At 47.5% G+C, this 26343-nt stretch overlaps 1 protein-coding gene across 3 annotated transcripts; it reads right to left on the bottom strand.

The window, feature by feature from the left end:
• Positions 1-1209: 1209 nt before the first annotated feature.
• Positions 1210-26215, bottom strand: DDI2 (DNA damage inducible 1 homolog 2). 3 transcript variants are annotated; one of them, XR_011049400.1, is made up of 10 exons: positions 26037-26215; positions 21352-21481; positions 20047-20277; positions 16881-17007; positions 14643-14770; positions 13899-14027; positions 13042-13145; positions 12452-12641; positions 5535-7916; positions 1210-1257 (listed from the first exon to the last, which is right to left on the bottom strand). XR_011049400.1 is itself a non-coding variant. In XM_068414555.1 (10 exons), the coding sequence occupies exons 1-9, from the start codon at positions 26172-26174 to the stop codon at positions 8059-8061; spliced, it is 1194 nt and encodes a 397-aa protein (XP_068270656.1). In that variant the 5' UTR covers positions 26175-26215; the 3' UTR covers positions 7850-7916; positions 8013-8058. The 3 variants fall into 3 exon arrangements, 2 of the variants coding, with proteins under 2 accessions (XP_068270655.1, XP_068270656.1); XM_068414555.1 differs by lacking the exon at positions 1210-1257 and adding an exon at positions 8013-8075 and having other exon boundaries at positions 7850-7916; XM_068414554.1 differs by lacking the exon at positions 1210-1257 and having other exon boundaries at positions 1710-7916.
• Positions 26216-26343: the final 128 nt, after the last annotated feature.

Raw genomic sequence — 26343 nt, 5'->3', positions numbered from 1 at the left:
CACACCTCCATTTCCACACCCAGGCACAAGTGTGTTGATTTTAAAACGCTTCCCATTTTCATTTGTTAATAAAGGGACTCAGAACTAGACGCTCCTTGGGCAGCTGCTGTTGTGAGGGATTTCAACCACTTGCGTCCTTGTCTGCGTGACTCAATGCTTTTATTGGCAATCATGACAGCACCTTGTAATTAGTAAGCGTGGTTGTCAGAGTCATAGTGGAGCGATTACGCTTCCGAGGGGATCCTCCACCCCCAGTGTACCCCCAAGGAAAGAAGAGGGATAGCAGGTAATCGATGTAAGGCTGGAGTGAATCAAAAGCCAGGCTGCCCAGCAGGATTTTCCCAATCCCATTCTGGTGACAAACCCACCCAAAAAGGGGTTCACTTGGCAAAGCAACACCAGGCACGTGCTAAAACCACGAGGCTGCAGAGAAGCGAGGCAGTGGACCGACGTGAGTGTCACTGCAGGATTTATGAGTGATGGCTCAGTCACGTTTCTTGTGTTGACCATTCTCTGAACTATTCCGGTGCAGGAAATAGCACGATGCAATTGCTCACCTCTGCATCCGGCTCCTGCTCTTAATGCAGCTTCTGCACCCACGTGACTACTCAAAAAACAATTTGTCATTTTTAAACTCTAGACCTCTGGGGGAGTCCTTTGTCCTACTCCTAAGGCATCCATAAAAGATAACCAAGGGAAGTGCCCCAACTTGCAGCAAGCTTTACATTGATTCCATCGAGTCTGAACCTCTCTTGGTTCAGGGGCTGCAGATTTAAAAGCGCTAACACCCCAGTTCAGACAGACCGGGACGATCCCAAACGTGAACACAGCTGTAACTGCGGTTCATTTGCACTTGTATACAGCACCAAAATAAAACCATCTTCATAAAGCAGAACAGACAAAGACCAAGTGCTCAAAATAGTTTTCAAACAGAGCATTTAGTCCTTAAATCATCTCCCAGCAGAAGAAATCACAACCAACGTTTTGGCCAATGTATGAAGGGGGCCCACACATTAAAACCTTCCCCTCTCCCACCCCAAGACCAGAATTCAAAACGTAGTTTTGCCCTCCTAATTAATACCCACCTTAATGACATAACTTAGCTGTAATAGTGACATGAGCATCACATGTAGAGCTCTGAACGCGTGAGGAGGAAACCATGGTCCAAGAAGTGCTTTGTCACAGCAACTGATTCATAACCCTTCGCGTTGTCGAGTGTCTCAGCTCTGGTGCTAACGCTGACTGCTCTCTGGATATCTGAGATTTAAAATGGGATATAAATGCCAATTTTTTGATGTCCCAAGAGATCAGCTTCCAGCTCCAGGGGAAAAAAAGAAAAAAAAAGACAACTGTCTTCTAATCCAGCTGGAAATGAGGTGTTTACATGGGAGACATGAGGAATGCCTCACTCATTTCTCCAGCAGACAGTGCTGCGGCCAAGTGCTACGTTTTGTATCGTACTCTAACGCTCCTCCAAGTCCTGCCTGAAGGATTCAACAGCCCATCGCTGTAGAAAGGGAATACATGAATTTCTCATGCCTGTTCTCAGGCCCTGCCAACTGGAATCATTTTAACCACAGATTTCTACTTGTTATGTTCAAAATGGCAACATTTATGTCAATGAAATTCTACTGACTTTGGAAAAAAAGCCTGAGAAGGATTTGAGCGCAGAGATGCTGACCTCAGAAATACAGACAGACCAATCAAGCAACATTATGATAAAGTGTTTATTCATTTTTTTTTAAATATCAAATTTTTTTTACACATCAATTCTGTTGATAAACAGTCCCCCAGTATTAAAAAAAAAAAAAAATCAAAAAAAGAATCAAGTGTGTATTACTTTGGGCAGAACCACATCCCATTCTCTGATGACACAACCACTCCTCCCTTCAGCCACCTGTGAGGACAACCACAGTGTGTTCAGCCCAGAAGAGTAAATGACACAAATGCAACCAGCTTTAGGATTCCTGAGTATTGATTCCCTCAAGTTCCTTAAGTAAGTTTGTAAAACTCTTAAGCTAAAAAGCATCAGTCAAAAGAGTAATCCAAACCGCTACACATTTGGATCACGGACTAAGCTACGTCTACACAGTGCAGGAAGAAATCTCTTGAACGCTTCAGAAGGGAATGATGGACACGAAACCGACCCCATTTCCCACGCTGACTTCCGAGAGAGGCAGGCAAAAATACCTCTTGATTTCTCCTCTTTGAGTTCACATTAAGAGTTCTGGGGAGCCGTTTGGCAAGAAGTCCAAGTCTGGTGAAGAAACCTCTAGGATCTGTTTCTCCTTTTAGTTGTAAATGGCATAGTGTTTTAAAGAAAACTTATCTGGAAGTTAAGCATTCAGCAAGTACACTTAAATATTGCTACTTTTGAGGAAAGGAGACAGCAAGAGGGAGAGACAAAGACAGAAAGAAGGGAACGTATCTAGGAGGTACGAGGTTAACAGTCTGGAGACCAAGCGTCTACGTAGAAAGTTGAATATACGTAGCGACAAGGCAGAGATTGTCACGATAACACAGCGTAGCTCAGCTCTGTCCAGCAGCAGGTAAACGTGCCAGGGACCACCACCAGGGAATACTTCCTCCTCTTGTCAGAATTATCTGTGCCCAGCTTTCAGATGTTGATATTTCACTAATCATCACCTCTGAACTCACCCAGCGCCTCATGTACAGAAACACGCATTCAGCAAGATTCCTTCAGTATCTTTAAGGAAAAGAACACATCCCAGAAACCAACAGCAAGGTACACAACCCCAGTGGCTTCAGGAAACACCCAGAAACAAGCTCTACACACCTACAAGGGCCCCCACAGGCGCTGGCATTTTTATGAAGCCGCTTCCAAGTGTTGCTTTATTCTCTATAGATGGACTTCTCATACTGAATCATTTTGCTAAGCTGATGTGACATTAGTACACCGGAGCACTGATGAATGAGGAGGGGAAGAGAGTGAAGAGCCTTATTTTAGGCCAGGGTACACGGCTCCTTGGAAACCTGAACAGCTTTTGGCGTTAACTTTATCCCCTGCTCTAGCCAACAAGCTGTAGCAGTTTGCCATTCCTGCTTAAATAGAAATATTCCCACTTTATGAGCCAGGTAAGCAGAGACTAGTTAAGGGATTGCTAAAGGCTGAGCGAAGGATGTGTGCATAGAGCAGAGAGGACACACATGCATGTTAAAACAAAAGACAACTTTTAGATGGTGCTCGCTAAATACATGTTCTATTATGTTTTATTTTAACCTTAAATACTCACCACTGCCCAGATTTTCTCCAACAGAAATCTTGCTCCTAAAAAAATTACTCTCTAATTTAGCAGCATGCAGCCATTCACTCAAAGCAAGGCTCTGAAATTAAGAGATTTAAATCACCAGGCTTGGACCAACTTGATAAAATAGTTTTACAAGTGTATCAGTTGGGGGTCAGGCTTTGTTCCTAGCAGTTCAGAGAAAGTTACCCAGGAAATTCTAGCGCTATCGATAAATGCTTCAGTACACCTTTGGCAGAAGGGCAGATTTCCAAAATTATATTTGACAAAGAATAAAACTGAGCATTGAAGCAAGTTGGCTGATGCTCTAAAGCTTTTACAGCATAAATTCGGTTTATGCAGCCTAAGTAAACGTGGCCATAAAACTGGAGCCTTTAACCAGTTTGGTGCAAAGCAGCAGCACTTCGTCTACCTATTAGCAATTGCTTCTAAAACCATAAAAGTGTAAATATGAAAAGGGTGTGACACTGAGTGGCTAACATCTGACGCTGCAAGAAGCTGGCAGTACACGAACCTGCAGGCTAAGGGCACAAATTCAGCTCTCGCGCAGCCAAGAGGTGCCAACCCGCAGCTGGTATCTGCGTACTGGGTGGGGGCTGGCTCCCAGGACCACCTCACCGAGACCCGTGGCGTGAATCGGGAGCAGCAGGGGCTGTTTAGACTGAGGATGCTCTGGATCTGCGAGCTGGGAGCTTCGTTCTTTTGAGAGCGAACCAGATACAGATGGGAATAGGTCTGATCTATCTTATTTCCTAAGGGGCTTTTGCTGCTTTGAGGTGCTCATTGCAAGGAGAATATTAAAAAACAAACCTTCAGCAGGGCTAACTCTGACCACCTGCATGGTAAAGATCATAAAGCCGCAGTCTTGCCTCAGTAACTCACTTTGAACAGAGCCTCATGTGAATCACTCGATGCTGCTCTGGCAAGGGCTTGCCAAGCACCGCTTCCTACACACGCACGGAGCCGATACCTTCACAGCTCATGCAGAAGCTCCATTCTGCAGAGGAATGCCTTAAAGCTCTTTGTTATTCTAAAGGATCTCCTGGCTGCCCAAGCGTCTAAGAAAAATCCGACAACCACCACTCACGGACATCAGAAACTCCTGCAAGTTCACAGATGAAACCAAATGTGTGTTGTTTTTAAATGCCACCCTGCATGAAAAAGGCCCAGCACACACGTAGGCAAATCTGCTAAGCAAGAGGGGAAACAAAACACCAGGAACGCAGGCCTGAGACGATGATAACGACAAACGAAAGCCATGAACAAAAACGTGTTTCCAGCCACTGCTGACCCATCACTTCAGGTTTAGCTCAAAGCAGAAAGTTCAAGGTGAACACCTGACACAAAGCCACTTTGGAGATTTGCAAGTGGGACTAAGTAAAAGTTCCTACTTAAAATTTGGTATCACGTTTCAGCCACGCTTTCCTTCCCCTTCCCCAGCCCCAACAACAGCATTTTGGGGCTCTAGAGAGCATCACAAAGTAGTTCATCCCCCCCCCAAAAAAAAAGCATCTGGAAAGGGCTTCCTACAGCACAGCCTCGGTGAGTCCTCGTCATGCAGGCTGCTCACCAGGGACTGCCCAGAAGGCCACGATGGTTGTAATGCAGAAGCCACATCAGTGCATTTGTTTCATAAACCCTATTGGGGAGCCCTCGCTCTTCAAGAGGTATTAAACGAGTACCCCAGCAGCCGCTACGGCTTTCCACAGTTTGCCTTTCCCCAGCTGAGAGGCTGATCATCCCCAAACATCGAGATAAAACGAGTGCAAAGCAGATTTCTTCATTCTTCTGATCACATCCCTACTAGGTGCATAGAGAATGCATCCACTCCAACAGTTCATTCTTCCAGGGGCAGAGGGGGATTAAGAGCTATAACACACGCTTGGTTTGTTAAACAGTTTCATCGTTAAGGTTTTGCTTTCAAGTGGTTGAGCTGTGTTCTTTTTGTATGGGGGAAACATGATGTGGGCAAGGCTAGAAAAAAAAAAGTAAAATACTCCTTTTCCCTCCCCCTCCACCTACAATTAACACCAGCACATCTTCAAATAAGTTAAAACATCTCGTAAAGTTTTGGTAGCACCAAATTCTATCCCTTCCCTTCTTCTATCCCCACGTTGTAAACTTGAACACACTGGCCCAAGAGCATAAAAGGGTTTGGCAAAAATAGGCATCAGCCTTCCCCGTGCACACACAAAAAAGCGCACGCGCTTCCCAAAACCCCCTCCACCCCTCTTGCAAAGTGTTACACGTCTGTGGGCACCTACATACCTTTAGTAGCTGCCGTAATAGTTTCATCTGTGTCACGAGATGGACATTGGGTTACAAAGCGCAGGAGAGCTAAAACAAATCCACAGAGTCCGTTTGGACAAGCGCCGTCTCGTGTCCGCGCCGTACCGACTGCGGCGTGCACCTCCTGTCCCGTGCACACGCACGCGCAGTCAATTCACTTCACAATCTGCTTTGCGCTGGACAGGGCGGTGATCTTAATGGCTTCTGCTTTTTATTCGTAACGTTGGAGCTTATTCTAAAATTGTACGTTTAAATAAAAACATTAATTTTAATCCAGTATGCATAATTAAAAGCTATCCTGTCCACACAATGCTAGGACGTTTTCTTTCGTTTAAAAGGCCAAATCTAATGAGTGAAACAGAAGAGACGAGTTACTTTGGCTGCAAATAATTAAAAAATCTGGCTCAACATTCTGCTTGTACATGATGGTGTATGATTTAGATACATCCTTTAAAAGAAAAGACACCCCCGTCAGCTGCCTCTTCCGTAGTTACGTAGGAACGACGATACTCTTGGCTAGCAAAATGAGAAGAGCAAGATCTGCGTTTCCATCCGCTTGTTCCAAAGCCTCAAGAGCTTCCCGCGTGGTAAAACCAGCGCTGAGGATCCGATCAACATCAGCCGCAGGGAAAGCGGGTGGTGGAGAAGCACCCGAGGTAAGTCCAGTAGAGCCCACCACTGCTGGTGGGCTCAGCAGTGGTTCCTCACACCCATCCAACAGCCACGGACCTTCAGGAGCAGAACTGCTGCTTCTCCGAGGTGCTCCTGTGAACAGGCTTGGAGTATCTTGAGGTGCACCTTCATCCAAAGCAGGTGTAGAGGAAACGGATGCGTTTTGCTCCGAAGTCGGACTCTGATAACCTTCTGCCAAAACCTCCGCCTGCTCAGAGCTCTGTTGCTGGTCAGATGTCGATGCAGAATTCACCATGACCAAATCACTCTTACCTGAAAACTTCTGACTCTCTAAAGCACCTTCTCTGAGAGCTGACTGCAGGTGACTGACAGACCCAGAATCACGAGGCTGTTTCCCCTCTGCTCTTCCACCTTCAGACCTCACCTCAGAGAAGGAACAACCCTGTTCCTGGCTGACTGGATCTGAGCCTTTCTGCTCATCGTCAGAAAGCCCCTTCTGTTGGGCTGCTGGCTCTTTGTGAACCATTTCCAGCTGACAGACTTCTTCAGAGGCAAGGATTTTACATTCTCCTTTCCGACTGATAATCAAGAGTTCGTGCAGCTCTTTCAGGGCTGATGCTAGAGAGAAACATGGCTCTTCTGAAGGTCTTCCTGGATCCGTGTCCAGCTGATGGATGCCGGAGGGGGAAGAGCTGTCTTCAGCTGCCAAATTAGACAACTCATTATACCTTGCAGGAATTTCACTAGCGCTTTTAGACTGCTGGACATCACCGGTTGAAAGAGGATCACTCAAGGAGGATGCAGACTTCAGCAACTCCACCTCCATGGAAAAGGCATCCAAGTTCTGGTCAGATACACTTCTGTTCTCAGCCTGCCGCTTCCGCTCGCGTGCTGAGCTGTGCGCTTCAGCTACAGACTGCTCAACCACATCTACTTCCATGAAGGCTTCCGTCTGCATACAGCTACAGGAGGCTGACGTTTGGATACTCCCTTTCGCACAGGAAAGGCCTGCTTTCTCCTGTCCATCTCCTCTCATTTCAGTAGGAGGATTTTCTGGCTGGCTGGCTTCTTCCACAATGGGTTTCTCAACCCCACCAACATGGCAAGGAGGTTCTGGGTCAGTTGTCTCAGTTTGCTTCTCCAGATGTTCCTTCTCTGGTTCTTTGCAGGTCTGATGGTCTATGGGAAGCTCATGCTTTTGCTCTTGCTCTGAAGACAGACATAGATCTTTATTTTGCCCTTGATTAGCAGCAGTGTCAGCCAAACTATTTTCTTTTGTCACTTCCAAAGGATGTTCCTGCCCATGGTCTTGTTCTTTAGCGTTACATTCCTTTAGACTGTCAGCAATAAATGTTTCTTTGAGTGTCTTCTGTGAAAGGCAAGCTGGATTGCAACAGGTTACCTCCCCTGTCTGGGGAGAGGGGTCGTTATTTGCCAAGGAAGCGTTATCGGAAAGATGCTGTAATAAGACAGGATGTTCTTTTTCTGGGGTTTTCTGGCATTCAGTTGAAGACTCGAAAGACTTGACGGCTCCAGGATCAATGGGCTCTGCGAGGCTAGATTTGGATGAGCAAATTGAAGCAGGGGCAGAGACAGAACGATCAAGTAATTGATTTGTGGGATTACAGATCTTGGAATTTAGTCCTGAAGACTGGACTGGATTTTGAAACCCATCAGAAGCTGGTAATGAGGGCATTTCCAGTGAGGTAGTTTCTTTGTCACTATTCTCTAACAGAAGGCAGAAAGAAAGAAGTAGTTAGGACGCACGAGAACCACTGTTTTCACTGTAGTAGTGAAAACTTATATACTGATGGCTATAAATACCTGGTCTGTGGCCCACTCCAGCTGCAGTAAACACACACTACATGCATCAAGGCTTCTGACGTTCTGTTTGGATTAGGAAACAAACACACCAAACTTGTGTTAGCATTCAGAGCACACCACATGCACGGTTATAGTCCTGCGACCTCGCGGCTCCCCTCCCGACTGTCCATCGAGACAGCGTGAGCAGCAGGAGCTCCTCATGTTCACTGCCTTCCAGAAGGAGTTCTGCCTGGGAAATTCGTTACGTCAAGTCAAAAATAACTGCTGGAGAACAATTTAAAGGCTGCTCTGTACTGTCTATGCTGCAGAGTGGTCCATGGGTGATATGCTCTTGATAAAAACATATGCAGCACAAGGCACATGTCTAGCACCGTACTGGTTTGTTCTCCGTACGGCTGAAGACACTCAGGAGCCACGTTTAAGGGGAATGAGAATTGAGATGGCACCACAATTCCCACACTGTGCTCCCAGCAGCTATTGCATTGGCACGGCTGGTGCCATCACAGGCAAGAGAAGGCGAGCAAACACCAGCCTGCTGCAAATGGGAAGTGTAAAGATCTTGGGGTGAAAGGCAGAAATCCTCAAAAGGAATTGCTGCCCGAGGCAGGGAAGAGCAAAGCAAAGGAAGGGACAGCCAGAAGTCAAACCCAGCTCGCTGTTTCCTTCTCCAACACAGAGAACGGCTGAGTTGCAGATCTCTATCAGTAGCACCAAACACTGGGTCTCATTATCAGGACAGATTAAAGAAGTTCACTTATCTTGCTAATAGTCTAATCTTGCTAATGAATCAGCTCTCATGCTCTCGTTCAATCACTAACATGACCTTTGCTATAACAGCGCCTGTTCTGCCATTAAAGCCCTGCTCTGTTCAGCGTCAGATATCCAAACGGCGATCCAGATTTTGTGCTGTGTGATTTGTTGCATTAGTTCCCTTTCCCTTCCCAGAGGTCTCCAAACTCAGGGGTCTTAAACATATACCACTGTTTTACCTTAAGTCTTTCTCTTTTTACGGGTGTCCTGGGGGACAGCTAACCATGCTCACGTGTGCAGCCAGGATTTCCTTTCAAGTTCCACACCACGGAAGAAATCCGCCTTTTTCACCTCAGCTACTTGTTTCTTTTATTTTCTGTTAAATAAAACTGGTGCACTGCACGCTGCGACACCGCACCTCTGATCAATACACTTCGGTATAAAATACAGCAGCCGTTGCGCAGGGCAATCCCTTCTGTTGGCTGCACATCTGGTCTTAATGCAGCGACAACAACTTGGCGACGCTGCAGTATTAAAAAGCCAGGATTATCCTGCAGGTTTTCAGGCTGCTCATCTTTCGTAAGGGTGGCAAAGAGGAGTGTGACACAGGATACGGATGAAAACCGGAGGGATCTGTTTCTGTTTCTACGCGGTAGGATTACGTTCATGCTCTCTGCTCCCAAGCCAACCCTTTAGAGAGGAAGCAGAACTGTCTGTTGACTCACTGGATCGGTAATAGGGGTCTGATCAAACACATCAGGGGTTTGCAGTCATTTAGACAGCAGAAGTAGCTGGTGTTCTGCCAAGCACCCCTCAGCATCATCCTTCCGAGACCCTCTTCATCCTCCTTCTGGGGTACCCACAGGAGCTGAATCCCAGCCCCATCAAGGATATCAATCCAGCTAACACCCAGAACAAACTCTTCTCCACAAAGTGCACCATCAGGGATAAATTCCTCTCTCTATTAGGAAGAGCCTGGGTCGCGTACGTGGTGGCAGTGCCTTTCTTGCATCGAGGCTGTACATGGGGTAAGCGACCTGAACACGCTTCCTCCTAAAGCAACTGTAGTTTTGCTGCCAGTTTTATAAATCCTCCATAATCACAGAATTGTTACTGATGGTGGTGGGAGGGAAAACACTGGCAGAAAAGAGCAAGCTCGCAGACATAAATGAAGCAGATGTGGAGGATCTACATCACAGTAAAACCTACCAGGACTCCACTACCACCTCAGCTGCCTGACACACCAGCAAGTCAGCTGACAGAAATCATGAGGCTTGCCAAAGTGGGCTTTGGGGGATTAAATAAAGCTCCAGAATAATCCAGGTGCATTCAAAATGAGAACTTTAATAGCCTACAGATGTATGCAGCGATTTCTGTTGTCCTGTCTACCAGAAGGCAGCAAAAATTCAAGCTGTTATGAAATAACACAGGCCTTGTGGGGAACTGAGCTTCCTTGGTCCTGCATTATGTTCTCTCCCTCTCCAGTTTCCTGTTCTTTCACTTGGTTTTCCTGGTACCATCTAGCAGCAGCTAATAGTTTTGGAAGAGAGGAAGAGGGTATACATTAATATTCTTGATATCTTAGAATAGAGCCTGTGAGCCAGAGGCTTGTAATATGGCTAAGACTTGCACACAGTCAATCTGAACAAGACCTACCTTAGTTTTGCGCACGGGTGTTCTACAAGCATTAGGTGAATACACAAAATTATTTCCTATGCTCATAAATCTTTTACATTCCTCTAGGGCACAGCATCAATGGAAAACAGTGGACTGCTGATTAGTCTGAACAAAGCCACGTGGTCTTTAGAACTCTATTGGTACCCAGGCAGCTTTGATTTAAGTCATTTTAGGCACTTTTCACTTTAAAGCACTCGACTAAAAGGCTTTTATTATACAGACTCATATATTTTGGGCTGAGTTTTGCTTTGTATTTGACCCTTTCAGCAGAGAACTAAGTCCAACCAACTATGATGTCTGCAAAGTCTCGTCTGAAATGCAGAGATATTGCAAAAACCAACCCAGGCTTCATCAGGCTCAAAGTTTTAACAGGAAAAGAACTAATATTTACATCTGCACATTTGCTCTGCCAGGTTACGTGAAGGGACATGAGCCCAAGCTCCCAAGTCCGACCTTTAGCTATGTCAAAACCTGACAGGGGCAAGGTGAAATCTCTGTTTGTGTTTCTCTCTACTTGCTGCAACTTAAGTTAATCAGCATTCAAATTTGTAAGTCAAACATGTAAACCATTTCTTGCTGATTCATTAAAACCAGGCCTTTCTCTCGAGGTTTTTACATCTCTGGAAAATGTATATTCTTAGAGTGGAAGAAAATTGGTCAAAGGGACCAGTAAGTGCAGTCCTGTGCTCCCCTTAATGTAAACAACTTCCTTATTTGCAAGAAAGTCACCGCTTACTCTTTGGAATATCAAGCAGCAATTGGGAAGTGTTAAAGAAAACATCACTACATCACAACGGGTTATAAATATATATATATATATGGTTAAATCTGGTTATTGCACTTCAATTTTAAATATGAGCATGCTAAAGCCTTAAAAAATTAGCAATAAAAATGTTGAAGAAATCAACTTTATCAGCTTAAACATGACCCGGCAAAGAGTTTTGCATGTGTGTGGGAAGCAGAATTTTACTGCATGCTTTCAGAGGAAAAATTAGCAGTAAAACTCATAAGTCTCTATAAAACACTTGCATATAAAATGTTATCTTTAAAAGTTTTGGAAAAGGCCCAAGGAATACACTTTGTGAGGTATTCACGGCTTCACTGTAGTAGTGGGGAAAAAATAATAAAGCTTTTCTTTAGGCAAAAGCATATGCTGAGGTTAAGGGAGGAGTTAAACAGAAAATCTGAGTTTCAGACAGTTTAGCTCGTCGCTCAGCTTTCAGCTATTTTGGCATCCTCACTAAGTTTTGTGGCTACCAAAATCTTCTGTGGCCCAGCCAGTCTGCACTGGTGCAGCTTACGGATTCCAGAGGCACAGGGAACAAAACTATGGGGAGGGTGACAATTCTCTTTGCCGATCACATTTAAGGCTGATGATATACATTAGGATGTGAATTCAGCTGCTGCTTTTGAAATTTGGAGCAGCGGCAATCTTCAGTAAGAGAAGCAATTCACCTTCTGAGGGCACAAGCACCATTTTAAGGAAAAAATGCTGAAATAGTACTATTTCTAAAAATTGTCATGAACTTTTCTCCAGAGATTTGTAGTTACTGCTACAGCTCCTCTATTTTTATATGCTGCAGCTATTAAGAACAGGATTTGCGGAAGCCTCCACAAAGCTGTCCTTGCATGAAGCTGCTAAAATATCACACAACTGAACCACGTCCCTGACTAGGCACTACAACTCGACCCAGGTGAATGAGTGCCAGAGACAAGCATTTAGAGAAGGCCAAGAAACCAGAGCAGATAGGAAGCTGCAAGGACAGCAAAATTAAACAGCAAGCACCCCTGAATGCCTTCATGCAGACAGATTTGGCTGTACAGAAAGGAAGAGAGAAGCGCAGTTAGAAGCCACGAGCAAGAATAAAGCCCCTTTCTCTCCATCATTTACTTGCTGATGCTGCATTAGACTGTATCTCCTAGGAGCTGAGGAGGGGGACTGCTGACAGACATCCTGATACACAGCAAGAAAACGATGCAGATTAATATTTCAAGTGGGCTCCTCCTGGTACCTGCTTCCTCTACGGACTTCTGTATTGCTTCTGCTAGTTCCTGGTCTGCAATCTCCTCTGGCCGCACGTCTTCCCGCCCGGCCCCGTAAGCCAGCCGGGCACACTCGGGGAGCTCGCCCTCCGGGAGGAACGTGGTCTGCGAGCCAGTCGTGCCGATCACTAGGACATTCTTCTTGAGATCAATCGAACACTGTGAAAGAGCATCGAGACATCAGGGGCCTGCGTAAGAGCCAGGCGGTTCCCGGAGAAGGAGAAGAAACAAGGTTAAACAATCCATTTCCAATGGGAACTAAGCAAAGTGGGCCAAGAGCACCAGCTAAAAGCAAAGGGCTCCGTATGACTTGATTGGTAATAAATCATTCAGTTGGAAAGCTCTGAGCATCTTTGATGAGAGCAAAAAACTTCAGGGAGCAGCCAGACACCCTACAGCTATCCATAATGTATGGAGTGTATGTACTTCTTTCATAACTGGCTGGAAGATAATTTACTACCAACTCTCCCCAGAAAAATCCAAATAAATTCACAGGCACGGCATTTACGTTGTGCTTCGCCCTTAACTTGGAAGGGCCCGTAACGGTTTCAAAAGATACCTGATGCCTCTTCAGCATATCCAGTCCTAAAAGCATGTCCATGGGCTGCTCTTCAAGGATCGAGAAGGAGCATGCCAGGAAATCCCCTTCAATCTGGACCTGAGCTGAAACGCAAGGGAGAGGAGTTACCACCTTGCAATGCCACAGCGCAACAGATCTACTTTCTGCTCTTCCATCTCCTGGGAAAGGTGTGCACATGAAACCAGAGCTCTGACGTACTGATTTGGTTGCAGAAAATCTAGTCTTGTGCAAGCCCCAGGGACTATCAGGCCTGTCTAGGTGTCAGGTAGTTCATTATTTTAAAAGCTGACCTGCTCTAGAGCCTTAAGTACTGCTTATCTAACCCTTCACGCTAAAGGAGCTGCATAGAGCTCGTTAGAGCACAAGTCTAAAAAGAAAAAACCAGAAGAAGTGATTTTTCAGACAATAAGGACAGTCTTCTCTCATCCAGAAAACCTGCACAAGAGCACAGCCAGCCTCCTCTTCCCAAAGGAACACGAAACACTCCGCTGTACTGGAACCCTTCCTGAGCAGCTCATACTGCCCGATGCTCCCACCCCAAACAGGAAAGCTCCTGCTATTTCACATCAGCCCCGTTCTTTGCACCCAGAGTGAACACATCCGCTGAGCTGAGGACTCCCTCACCTAAAAGTGTGAAGGTAATTCCATTAAAGAAGCATTAAATGAGTTGGAAACCAGACTACTGTGCCCGAGACAAATGAACATATTGCGTACGCGCTTTTATTTTACTCTGGGTGAGTTTCTCACGATTATAGCATTAAACCTTGGTGTCAAGATTGGGGGAAATCCAGTCAAACTGCTGCTAAAGCTGCCCCAAGAAGAATGCTAGTACTCACCTAAGTGCACTCTGCCAATTATTTTCTGCGTCCCTACACCTTTCGCAATGCCGGCCCACCGCTGATCTACCAGCCTCATTATGTTGCACCTTTCAGCACAAGCTTGGCTCATGATGGTCATCTGGGCACCTACCAGCAACAAAAAAAAAAAAAAAAAAAAAATCCTGTTAAATCCTGACAGCTCATCACAAATTAAAATTCTCTCCTGGAAGGGCTTAAGATCTTGTACTCAGCAGCCGGGAAACCAACCCGCTTGCATCAGCAACTGCACCAGGGCATAAAGGGCTTCCTGTGAATCCCACTGCGTTGAACTGACTGTATATGCACAGATCAGCACTGACAGTACAAACTACGTATTACTGTAGAGCTGGAATAACCCTGAGGACTTTCCCTTTAAGGCTGTGGATGGGAAGCACTGCATTAAAGGCATGTGAAATCCCCCCATCTGTAAAATGAGATAAGACACACATGTGGCAGTGACTCTTCTGGCTTCGGAGCCCCAGAAATTCTCACAGGAGCTTTGATCTGGGGTGTTCAAGGACTCACGTGCGCTGCTTCTCTCAACAATTTGCTCTGTTCGCCTTAATGCCCATGCTGCTCTTAGGTTTTAATGAAGGGCTTCAAAATCTTGTAATACAGTGCTTTATTCTGGGATTTTTGGGGAAAACTTCTGGAACATTTATTGTCTCCCTCAGTGAGGGAAAGGAGAGCGTGGAGAAAAATATGAAAATGGGGGCAATTCACCTGAGTCAACAAAGGCTTTCACTGGATGTCCATTGACTTTGCAGTTAATATACAGCATCACCACTTGGCCAAAACTCTCGGGGGCCTCTTCCATTGCTATTGTCATATTTTCTTCAATGTTTTGTTGCCTGAATTTAACAGAGAAGAGAGAGAAAAATCAGACCTTCCGTCAGCCGAACCTTATGAGCATCCCCCCGATTGCAAACAGATCTGGTAATCCCACCCGCTGCAGCTCACCTTACAAACAGCATATTATACCACAGCAAAGACTGCTTCGTTAGCTAACCGTAGGCTTCCTAGCACGAGGATTGCTAGTAATGATCTTGGCTTAATCCAGAGACACCAAGTCCCTCCCCAGCAGCCACGAATACTGCTCCTTCCAACACCTTCCCTAACTCACACTCCAGCACCAGATGACCTTCTGTTTGCAACAGAAAGCTGTCACCAGAGACTTAACCTGAAGAATTTGTGAGGGAAAAACCTGTGTATTTATTAGTCACTCTAAAACAAAGTGCCCAGGGCACACGATGAAGATGTTGCCAGTAGCTACAATGCTGGAATCCCACACGGCAGCTGAATATTAAAATCCTCCAACGTTTCACTGGGATCTTTCCTTTTCCAGGCACAGGTAGGGAGGGAGGGAGGCGAGCAAAATTGCAGCGAGAACGCCACCATGAGCACAAGCCCTTGGGGCAAATTCAAGCCTACAGAAGAAACGCTCTTCAAGAAGCCCATCACGGCCCCTACAGTAATCTTGGAAGTGATGCGTATCTGTAGCAACTGCATCTGAAATAGCTTTATCCACCAAAAAGGGAAAAGGGCTTCCAATTTTGATGCCATTTAATTTTTCCTCCTCAGTAGGGGAAGGGGAAAAACCCCAAGCTCCTCTCTTACCCATCCTCTGTACTGTGGTAGCCTTCCCACGACGAGATGGGTAGACGTGATTTCTTGGTGGGGACGGAAAACAGCTAACGGCATCCAAGACCTGGCTTGCTTGGGAGCTAAAGCACCCTACTGCCAGTCTGTCCCCCTTCGTATCCTCATGAAGACAGCCACATATTGTCCTGTCTTTTACTATTTAAGCTTAAATTGGATATACAGCGGGGAATCCTCAGTTTATTTTCTTGTCAAATCCATTATTCTGTTTTCTCTGCGCTTGACGCTCTCTCCACCTAAGATACTCTTGAAGAGCAGAGACGTATCTCAAAAAACATCTGTAGCTTGCAATAGCTTCCAATCAATCCTGGGCAGAGCACATCTAATTAAGCCAGGAGTACAGAGAAACTAAGTGGGGTGTGAAATCTGGGGACTGCTAGATGCCCAAACTGCTCCCTAACAGCTGCACAGCCTTGGGCACATCACCTTTATCTGTCCCCTCATCTATGGAAGAAGGAAAGCGTTCCTGTGCCTCCAAGCAATGTTTTGCTATCTACAAATGTGTATTTTTCTGCATTGCTAAGCTAAGCATTTATCTGGCACCAACACCTTGTCAGTCGTAACGCAGGAATGACTCTTATCACAAATGAATTTTGGTTCTGACCAGCTATGAGCCTGTATCACAAAGACATTTCTTTATTGGGGAAAAAACCATCAGCCGTGTTCTGACTCAAGGATTTATCACTCAGTTTGAGAAATCAAGCCTCAGCCCAATGCAATTACATTTGGAAGACAGCAAGAGGGAGTGAGTGCTCATGAGCAGAACATATTTCTACAGAACATCTCTTCTGACAGCAGTGATGTTCAGAGTCTGGAATTAGCCAGAGAGACAAAACAATTAGCAGTACACAAATCCGGATCTTGAAGGCAGCAGGGAGAAATGTCACCACGCTGCTGTGCGGAGAGCTCAGCTTAGAGAGGAACACAGGCCCAGCTCTCCGGTTCAACACGTGCCTGAGACACCCAAGTGCCACCTCTCAAGAGGATCTTGGCTAAGCGCTTCCCACAAGTGCTCTTGTTTTGGAGTGGACCAGCTTAGACAGCTCTGGGCCATCACACACATGGACAGCGGTGCTGGCACCTCATGATCTGTGCTCAACTAGATACATCCAAAGGATGGGGTGTGCCTACGCGTCCCGATTCCCAACCTTCCCACGTGCAAAGGTGGCTCAGAGCATCGCCCTGCAGGGTCTAAACACACTCCTCGCATCCTCCAAGGAAAAAGCGCCATGGCTGGCAGCATCCTGTGGAAAAAAGCGCCATGAAGACCTCCAAAGCCTGCAAGCAACTTTGGTTTGCTACCTTATGTCTTCTTCTATCTTGGCCTGTGCCTCGAGATCAAAAGGGTCAGCTGAATAGAGTCGGATCCTCTCTTGCTCCCGCCGGGCTCGGTCCTGCTGTTGCTCCAGCAACACCCTGGTGAATTTCTCTGCAGTAACAAGGAGATATATAAATGCTTTTTACTGGAAATTACTCTTGCAAATCAAGTTCTGGCACAGGAAACTCTTCTTTTTATGCCAGCATGCACTCAGGGGTAGACTCAGCAGCACAGGTACAAAAGGCTTCATCTGAAAGCAGCACGGATGGACCGCAAAGAATCGGTGGAAAACTTGGGAACCTGCTGAGACAAAAAGCAACTGGACAGAGCTCCTTCTCCTCATGCCTGCTACCCAAACTCAGCAGGATCAAACTCAATTTCCTTACGCACACATTTTTACATGGAAGAAAAATGGAAAAAAACCATGAAGACGACAATATTTAAAACAAAGAGCTGCCATTAAACCAGGAATTGATTCTTCTATTGCAGCAAGAACTGCCTATGCAATACTCCAAAAAACCCAGCTGCAAAACCAGCAGGTAAATGAGACCCGAAGCAGAGACCAGGACTACAGAACTTGCACAATTCAAACGAGAAGCTTGAGTGCACGTGTATTTTGAAAAAGCTTCAGACAGAGACAGAAGCGAGATTTCAGAGCGCTCAGTAAGATGGCCCAGCTACAAGAAGAGCTTGCAAAATCTATCACGTTTTATACTCAGCGATCCCCACTAAAGCAACAGCCTGGAGATCCAGCGAAGAGCAAACCCAAAATTGTAGGACATAAAAAGGCTAACAACAAAACTTATTTAAACCCAAGCAACACAGGCAGAGGCAGAGGCATTGTAATCCCTAAAGCTGAATGCTTACCACTGAAATCAAGAGGTCCTAGGTGGACCTCTTTAGCAGTGTGCCCAGGTGGCCAAGAAGGCCAATGGCATCCTGGCCTCTATCAGGACTAGTGTAGCCAGCCGGTCTGGGGAAGGGATCGTCCCTCTGTACTCGGCACTGGTGAGGCCGCACCTTGAATCCTGTGTCCAGTTCTGGGCCCCGCACTTCAAGAAAGATGTTGAGGTGTTGGAGCGAGTGCAGAGGAGGGCGACCAAGCTGGGGAAGGGTCTGGAGGGTCTGACCTCCGAGGAACGGCTGAGGGAGCTGGGGGTGTTTAGCTGGAGAAGAGGAGGCTCAGAGGTGACCTTAGTGCAGTCTACAACTACCTGAAGGGAGGTTGTAGCGCAGTGGGAGTCAGCCTCTTCTCCCAGGCAACCAGCGATAGGACAAGAGGACACAGCCTCAAGTTTCGCCAGGGGAGGTTCAGGTTGGACATTAGGAAGCATTTCTTCTCAGCAAGGGTCATTAGCCATTGGAAGGGGCTGTCCAGGGAGGTGGTGGAGTCACCATCTCTGGAGGGGTTTAAGAAAAGACTGGACATGGCACTTAGTGCCCTGGTCTAGTTGACATGGTGGTGTCAGGGCAATGGTTGGACTCGATGATCCCAGAGGGCTCTTCCAACCTGATTGATTCTGTGATTGATTCTGGGACACCTGCTTCACCAAGTCTAGCCGCACGTTTTGAGGACACAGACTTTAGATCCCCACTTTTTGGATAGCTTCTGGCTATTTTTTACGACTTGGATGTGCTCACGTACGTTCCTGAAAGGACCTGGCAATCAATTAAGTTCTGTAAACACAGAAGGTTGTGGGTTTGCTTCCAGAAATGCAGTTCCCATGAAACAGCTCTCTGGCTCAAAGGCTGTTACATGTTCAGGAAGGCACTGGGTACGTTTTCGTGTTTGTTTTTATTTTTTTTTTTTTAATTAGGCTTCTGTAGAGCAGGTGCCTTCTAAAGTGCTTGCGGTGCATCCAGCACAGTCACATGGCACATATCTATGTGTATATTTGAGCATCGGAGCCGGAGCTGAACTGGATCTGTGCCCAAATACCGATAGTAGCGGCACAGAACGATGAGAGCACAACCAGATCAAACCCCACTTCCTTCCGACAGCCCACTGCGGCGCTTTGGGACTAAAAATGCACACTTGAATCCAAGTTTAATGCGCACAAGACAAGACAGATCAGCAGATGAGCCAGTTCTGGGTGTCTTGGGCACGTTCTTGTCCCGTTCCCTGTGCCCACAGCAGCACATCTTCTCAAGGTGATGGGAAAAACTTCTGCACTACAGACGCAGTGCTCACAAGAGGTGTGAAAAGGCTTGAAAGCGCAAAGAACACGGTTTTAAGTCTGGGTATGAGCTCAAGTCAGAATTAAAAAAAATAAATAGGCTGAAAATATCCATGCAAGTCCCTTTCTAGCTTCCTTTGATTGAGAGAAATCACTAGGATGTAACCTTGAAAGCAGAAAAAAGTCTCCTGTTAGCAGCTCCTCCTCTTCATTCGTTTCCCCAAACTCAACAGGATTTATTTCCTAACTAAACATCTTGCAGAGGTTTAGAAGCACATCTTCTGACGCCCAAAACACCACTCTGTTTTCATACTGAAAGCACACTAGAGTTCAAAGCTTTCAGCACATGAAGAATGAGGTGCCCACATCAGCTACTTACCTGCAGGGGAAGTGAAGGACACGGTACGAGGCTTCAGCTGGGCCCAAAATACGTGAACACTTTCAAGATGAACAAAAACATTTATGACTATTCCTATTGGAAAAGCTCCCTAAAAAGCTCCTACTTGTTCCTTCTCCTCTCCCTGACGACCACTTCCACAGCAGCTAACCATTACGGACAGAGTTGGTTTTATAGCATGCTGCTCTCTACTGAGGTCTCGGTGGGCTCTGGGATGCAGCAAACACAACATCGTTACTGGAAAACATGCATGTGGAGAGTCTTAGCGTCAAAATCAGGAGCTGAGCCACTTGTCTTCACAGAAACTCGACTTATTTGTGCATCTGATATTCTAAAGTGGGGGACAGAGGATATTAAAGAAGCCAAGCAGGAGAAATATGTTCTACTTGCCAGAAACAGTCTTGTTAGAAGGAGAGGAACTCTGCCTTGAGTACCCCCAACCGGCACCTTTTATCAGCAACATCAATGAGCTGGCAGCGAACGTCCCAGCTAGTTAAAAACCTGTGGCGGCTTTTCCTTAGAACTGAGCTCAAACAGATTTAAAACCACCTCCCACAGCTTAAAAACCCAACTTACCGAGGTCTCCACTGAGCAATGCCTCCGCCAAGGGCGGATTGCGCTCCTTCAGCAGGGAGAGCTCGTGGGGATTCGCGAGCAACATGTCCCGTAGCAGCGCCGGGTTGTCCAAACCCTGAGGGAACGAAGGCGCATCGGGAGGCGACGGGCGAAGACGTTGAGCTGGCGGTTGGTGCTGCTGAGTGGATGTGCCAGGAACCGCGATGCTGCTGAAGTCTATCCTCGGCAGACCTTGAGGGAAAAGAAGTCAGATGTGTCGGTGCTTCATGTTTATGATTCTGCTTGAAAAAAAAGCAGTGGAAAAACCACAGGAAGGATGAGCTGCTCTTAATGCTACACCATTAGACCGGATTCTGTGAGCAGCAATTCGTGTCGGAAGCGCGGCCGCGTGCTCAGGTTACTGGGTTAGGAATGCTTGCACCTATTTATGTAACTGGTCTAGCCTTCTATCTGGCCCATTTTTAATCCCCTGAAACACACTTACTGAATCGCAGTCTAGTTATTTCCAGCTTCACAAATGTGAATAACACACGGAGGGATCGCAAGGCTAAACCCAAGGCTCAGTCGCAAGGCTTAGCATCTCTAAGGCACTTCTGAATCTCTCGGATTAAAAAAAGGCAAGGGGAAAAAAAAAAAAAAGAAAAGTAACATTTCTACAGACCTGCATTGCAGGTACCCATCCTCCAGCTGAGGCAGGAGGACCTCAAGCAATGCTCCCACGCCTTTCTCAGCCAGCTGCACCTTCTTTTCCAGCGATATATTATGACGGGGATTTGCCAGGACTCGCTGCAGAAGGCAGGACAGAGGAGCAGGGCTCCACTCAAGACGTTATCGAAGGAGTCTTTCGTGTGAACACAGGATTGTGTGATTGGGTTTGTCAAGATGCAGCTTCTCCGTGTTTGTCACAGCGCAGATTCGGAGCGCGCGTCGCAACGGCCTTTTGATGTGTCTGAGGCCGCGTATTATTGTGCCATTACAGCGAGTGGGAAGGGAACCAGTGGCCATATGAAAATCCACGTGCCTTTACCGAAACTGTTCTGACCCAGTTACCTTCCTCGCCTTCTCTGTATTTGCCCAGAAGAACAGTAAAATGGTATTTGCTTTCTTAGAATTAAAAAAAAATATTAAATAACGAGCCCTTTAGCCAATTTTCAGAGCCCCCTGCCTCATCCCCAGCCACTCTCCTTCCTCAGTGTTTTGCCTAGCGAGGTACTAAAGGAGACTGACAGGAGACGGAGCTGGTGTTTGATAAACACAGGGATCTCTGCACGCTCAGAGCAAAAGTTAACACAAATCCTTCCTCACCTGGGAAGTGGATGGAGGGCCGCGGCTCCACAGTCTCTTTCTGTCGCAAAATCACCACGTCCCCGTCTTTCAAGCCATAGGAGGCCAACGATCTGTTGTTGTCGGTCAGAGGCCGCTCCGCATAGACTATCTGTTCACGGAGAGAGTGCAATGGAAAACACCGCACGTGACAAAGCAGACAACATCTCAATTTTTTATTTGTATTTTGTTAGGAAAAGCGTTCCAGTAAATCCTCTGGACCCATCGCAAGCTTCAGAAGGGAAGGGGTGTGATTCTCACCACAGGCCCTGCCAAAGCACCTCTACCTCAGGCACCGAAAGACCTCAACAAGTGAGTGGCTGGACAACGACACAGAGTTGGTCTCATCGAAACCCAGCAATGGTTTCTGGAAACCCGGCCTCTCGGAGAAGGGCTGGTCTCTTAATTAGAGGCCAAGATTATTAAAGGAAAGCAAGCCTTGCACCAGGGCTGTTTGCCACGCGTTTCCCAAAGCCAATCTCTACAAGTCCTGGCCGTCATCCTCAGCATTATCTCCCCCCAAGTCAGCACCTCCTGACCAAGGACTGACTGCATACGCAGGCAGCATCGATCAGGATTGATCCATGGATGATCCAGTCCAGTATCTACGATCTCTGCCTTTTCCCACAACAACGGTTCCCCAGAACAACCAGTTTGATAGGGACCTCAATGATTAGCTCAGCAATTTCCAGTTTACTTCAGTGATGTAACTCTATCCAGACTCGAAGTTTCAGCACCCAAAGACACCACTCCCAAGACTGAAGTCAGTCCATGGTGGGGAATTAACTTCTTTTGACTATAAAACACAAAGCCACATCACCTTCTATTACAATAATCTGACTTAACAAAGGGTCAGCAGATTAAACGTAAAAACATATCGAGATAAAAATGAATAATCACCATGGGAACACTTCTGTTAACATTAGATCGGTCATACCTACAGATGTCCTGAATTACAGGGAAGCAAAAAGAAATAAAATAAAGAAAGAAGTGCTTTATGGGAACGAAAGTTCCCAGAAACGGTATCTGCTAAACATTAAGGTTTCTGTGCCTTCATCGGAGCACAACGAGAGTGGGCAGATCGGTTCAACAGCCTCCTACCCCTGGCAGGAGTCCAAAGCAAGAAGCCCTGGAAAACTCAGCCTAAACCCGTTGGGCACACGATCAGATTTCACGTTTACCACCTCGTTTAGCAAGACCACGTCCCTCCGAGTCTGGAAAAGGCCGGTTCAGCAACAACAGGTTTGCCGCAGGTTGGGACTGGCAAAGCTGCGTGGGAGAACCTTTCGCAGTCCTTGCCTGGATGGGCTACGGCTCTACCTGACGCTATCGCCAAGCAGCAGATCCAACAAGAAGATCCAGAAAAACCCAATTACTACGTGCCTTAAGGTCTGGGAGATGCTACAGACTTTCACTGCTTTACTGAAACAACTCAGAAATATTACACAGAACCCCACTAACGCACTCTAAGCGGAGATCCACCATCAGAGGCGATGCCAAAGACAAGACAGAAAAAGCAAAAATACTAAGAGCCACGTATGAAGGCAACCAGAGCCATCACAATTAGAGAAACACACGATTAGGAACAAGCACGAGCTTCCTACCTTCTCATTAATGACACGCTTAACAGCCCCGGCGTTATTGCACCAGACTGGGTCCCTTCCAAAGCAAACACGGGTCCGTTTGCAAGCTATATTAAGGTGTGCAGCCTCTACTCCCATGTTTTGCAAGACATGATTGGCATAATTAAGGTCAGCATGTGATGGGCAGAGTCCCAGTGCATCCTCTCACGTTACCGGACGCGTCCCGCCCGGCCTGACTCAGAGAAAGCAAGCTTGGAATAAATCCGAGCTGCACGCGCAAATCTTAAAAGGCAGTTTCTCTGCGCAGACACTCTGGAAGAGACAAGTTAATCAGTTTAAGTGAGGTTTTACCTCTGTCATCTTGCTGGGATTGGATTTATGAGCGTTCAGCCTTAACACCTCACGCAATGAATTAAGCGCCCGGCACTCACTCTACATCCATTAGCAGCACGGCTTGATGTGCTTTTGACCCACTCCGCTCTGCTGGTAAAACAAACTGATTTAATTTTGCTGTATTTTGATTATCTGGTTTGTAGCATATTTTAGTAGGTGAGCTTGTAGGCTGGCCAGGTACCGGACACGGGCTCTTCTGGAGGTGACCTGGGCAGGGACGCAGGCTGCACGATGGTTGGATCCTGCATGATGCCACAGGGTCAAACCTCCTTCTGGAGCAAAGAGCCCCAATCACAAGCGCTAGATACCACCCGCAACCATAAATCCATTCAAACCCAGAACCCATTAAATCCTCCTGTGCACAGCAAGGACAGGAGACACACAGCGTGTAAAGAAAGAGAAACGAAGGAAATTAACGGCGCTGCCAGGTGAACGTGGTTCTGCCGAGCGCCTCCCCGTCCCCTCTCCAGAAAAGCCACCGCCTCAACGCGTGGAAGAAACCACAAGCTGCATTATTTCCCCTCGCCTCGCCCAGCTCCTCTTATCACCGCAGCCTGCCAGCGGCCCTCCCCGTTATCTCACGCCGCCCTCCCCGCCTTGCGACCGCAGCCATCCCTCAGAAACCTCACAGCCCCCTGCTCGCCTCCATCCCAAACTGCAGCACCCGGAATTAAACTCACAAAACAGCAGAGAATAAGACTGGGATTAACCCTCCTCCACACACAGCTGTGGTTTACTCCGCCCTGCACAATCCTTACTGTTAAATTCATCCTCTTTTTTATGCCAACAGGACACCTTTAAGGCAACGTGCGCCTCGGTTATGGAAAAATGGGAGTAAACCACCAAGTTTGGTCAATGTAATTCTGCCTGTTTGTGGAGGATGGTTTGAGCACGCAAAATTCTTCTACACAACAAGCTGCTTCACCGATAACTTGTATTTTTACAACTTTCTCCCCACTGAAGGTCCTCAAAACACTTCACAAACGCTGGGCAGAAACAGGAGGGAAAAAGAACAATAAACAGGTTGCTAGAAAACATTAAAAAAAAGGAAGCGAGATGATGCATAAATGGCAGATGGGTGAGCAGAAGGGAAGCAGAGGTGGCTACAAGAAGCACAGCGCTGATCCCCGCTACCTGCGGCCAATATAATTGCAAAACTCTGCAGCAGTTTTTAATTGTGGCAGAGCAAAAACTCAAAGCGAAGGAACTCCTGGTAAAACATAAGCAAAAAAAGTCCACGACCCCTCATTATCCTAAACCAGACCCAGCGCTGGCGGGTTACCCCAACGCAAGGGGGACAAAGCTGACGACGAGGAGTTTACGCTCCACGTGCCCACAGTTATCGAAGCCACTGCGCGCCCGCGGAGTCCCACACATAGACGTTGTCCCCGTTACCGGCTGCGAGTTTGGGTGCCTCACTGGTGGCTGTGAGACACACACACAGGGGGTTTGCTGGAGCGCAGCAGATGGGAACCTTTATATGAAGTGGTTTCTCGCTTTCTACCTACCAAATATCAAGAGTTTTTCTCCTAAAGGAAAATCCATCTCACCTTGATTTTCTACCCCTGCTTTGGAGATGGCTTCCCCCTCAAAACCAACCTCTCATCCCAAAATAAAAGGCTCGCCAAAGGCAGAGGCAAAGCAAAACGCCGCGGGTGAAGTGTCGGGAACCTGCTTGGTGAGGGAAGACGTTCACCTCAGGGGCTGCTGGTTCAGCTGTTTTTCCATCACTGACTAATATTTGCTTGAGTGGAAAAATACTGTATTAATTTAGACTCAGAAAAGGCTCCGAAAGCAAAAGCCATCGCCACAAAACTCCCCAAACTCTGCCGGGCGCGACCAGCACGCCGAGAAAAGGAGCTGGCATCACCCTGTCCAGCAACGCGGCGCCCTGCCAATAAACGGGTAGAAATCACAAAAAACCAAGCAGGACTGAACGCAAAACTGTGAGTAAACCCCACGCAGACAGACAGACGGATGAGAGCCACCCCCACACCGCAGCCTGCCTCGTGTTTCCGCACGCTCGCCACAAGCAAGCCCTGAATTCGGGCCGGGGGGGGGATCTTTGCTCGGGGACACCGGGCGGGTGTGCTGGTTGGTCCCCGCACCTGTAAGGAAAAAAATGGGAGGAAACAGCCTCGATCTGCCCTTTCTGCCCCAGACAAGGGCAGGAATTTGATATGATAAATAAACCCTTTCCTGAACGTTTCAGCCTCGTGCCCTCGGGTTTGAGGAGACTCCAGGCCGCCACCTTCCCCGCTCTCCGGTTCCCATTTCTCTCGCTCTAAATCCTTTGCTGGTTAAACACCAAATTCCTCTGAAAACTCAATAAAACCCCATTCCCCCCCCCCCCCGCCTTTCAGCTCCACCGCGGGAGGAGACGGAGCCTTTCCCGGAAGGACCCCGGTAAGACACCGAGTCACCGGGGACCCCGAGCCCTCTCCTGAGGGGAAGGGGAGGATTTTGAGGAAAAAGAGACACGTTTCTCCCCCAAAACCGAAAGGTCGGGGAGGGACACCCCCCCCCCCCCAAATAATAACCCCCAAACCCCGGGATCCAGCGGGGCGGAGGCCCCGGGGGGGACACAGAGGACCAGAGCCCAGAGGACCCCAACCCCGGGGGTAGGGGGTGGGTAACGACCAGGCCCTCCCCCGGTGCTCAGGGGGGGCCCGTGGGCGGGCAGGGCCTGACCTGGCTCTCGGCCGCCGGGATGCCGGATTCCAGCTCGCAAAGAGCCCGGAAGTTTTGCAGTTCGAAGTCAGCGTCCACCTGAAGGGAGAAGGTGAGCTCGCTGCGGTCGCGGCGCAGGCAGAACACGGTGAGCAGCATGGCCGAGCCGCCGCCACCGGCCCCGCCGCCGCCGCCAAGTGCCGCCGCCGCCGCCGTCAAGCGCCGCCGTCGCAAAGCGCCCGCCCCGCCGGGTCGAGGGCCGGTTGTCAATCAGGAGCGCTCGACCAATCAGTGGGCGCCTGGCGGGAGGAGGCACCTCCCTCTCCCT

This window comes from Nyctibius grandis, chromosome 17, assembly GCF_013368605.1.
Source record: "Nyctibius grandis isolate bNycGra1 chromosome 17, bNycGra1.pri, whole genome shotgun sequence".
Taxonomy (NCBI): domain Eukaryota; kingdom Metazoa; phylum Chordata; class Aves; order Nyctibiiformes; family Nyctibiidae; genus Nyctibius; species Nyctibius grandis.
This window is presented reverse-complemented; position numbering and strand designations above follow the sequence as displayed.

Bases quoted from the DNA above. Each gene is read 5' to 3' on its own strand.
- DDI2 (XM_068414554.1), bottom strand. From the start codon at position 26,174: ATGCTGCTCACCGTGTTCTGCCTGCGCCGCGACCGCAGCGAGCTCACC. The intron at 21,482-26,036 runs GTCAGGCCCTGC...CTCCGTGAACAG, and splicing joins TCCCGGCGGCCGAGAGCCAG to ATAGTCTATGCGGAGCGGCC. The intron at 14,771-16,880 runs GTAGCAAACCAA...TGTTAAATTCAG, and splicing joins AAGATAGAAGAAGACATAAG to GCAACAAAACATTGAAGAAA.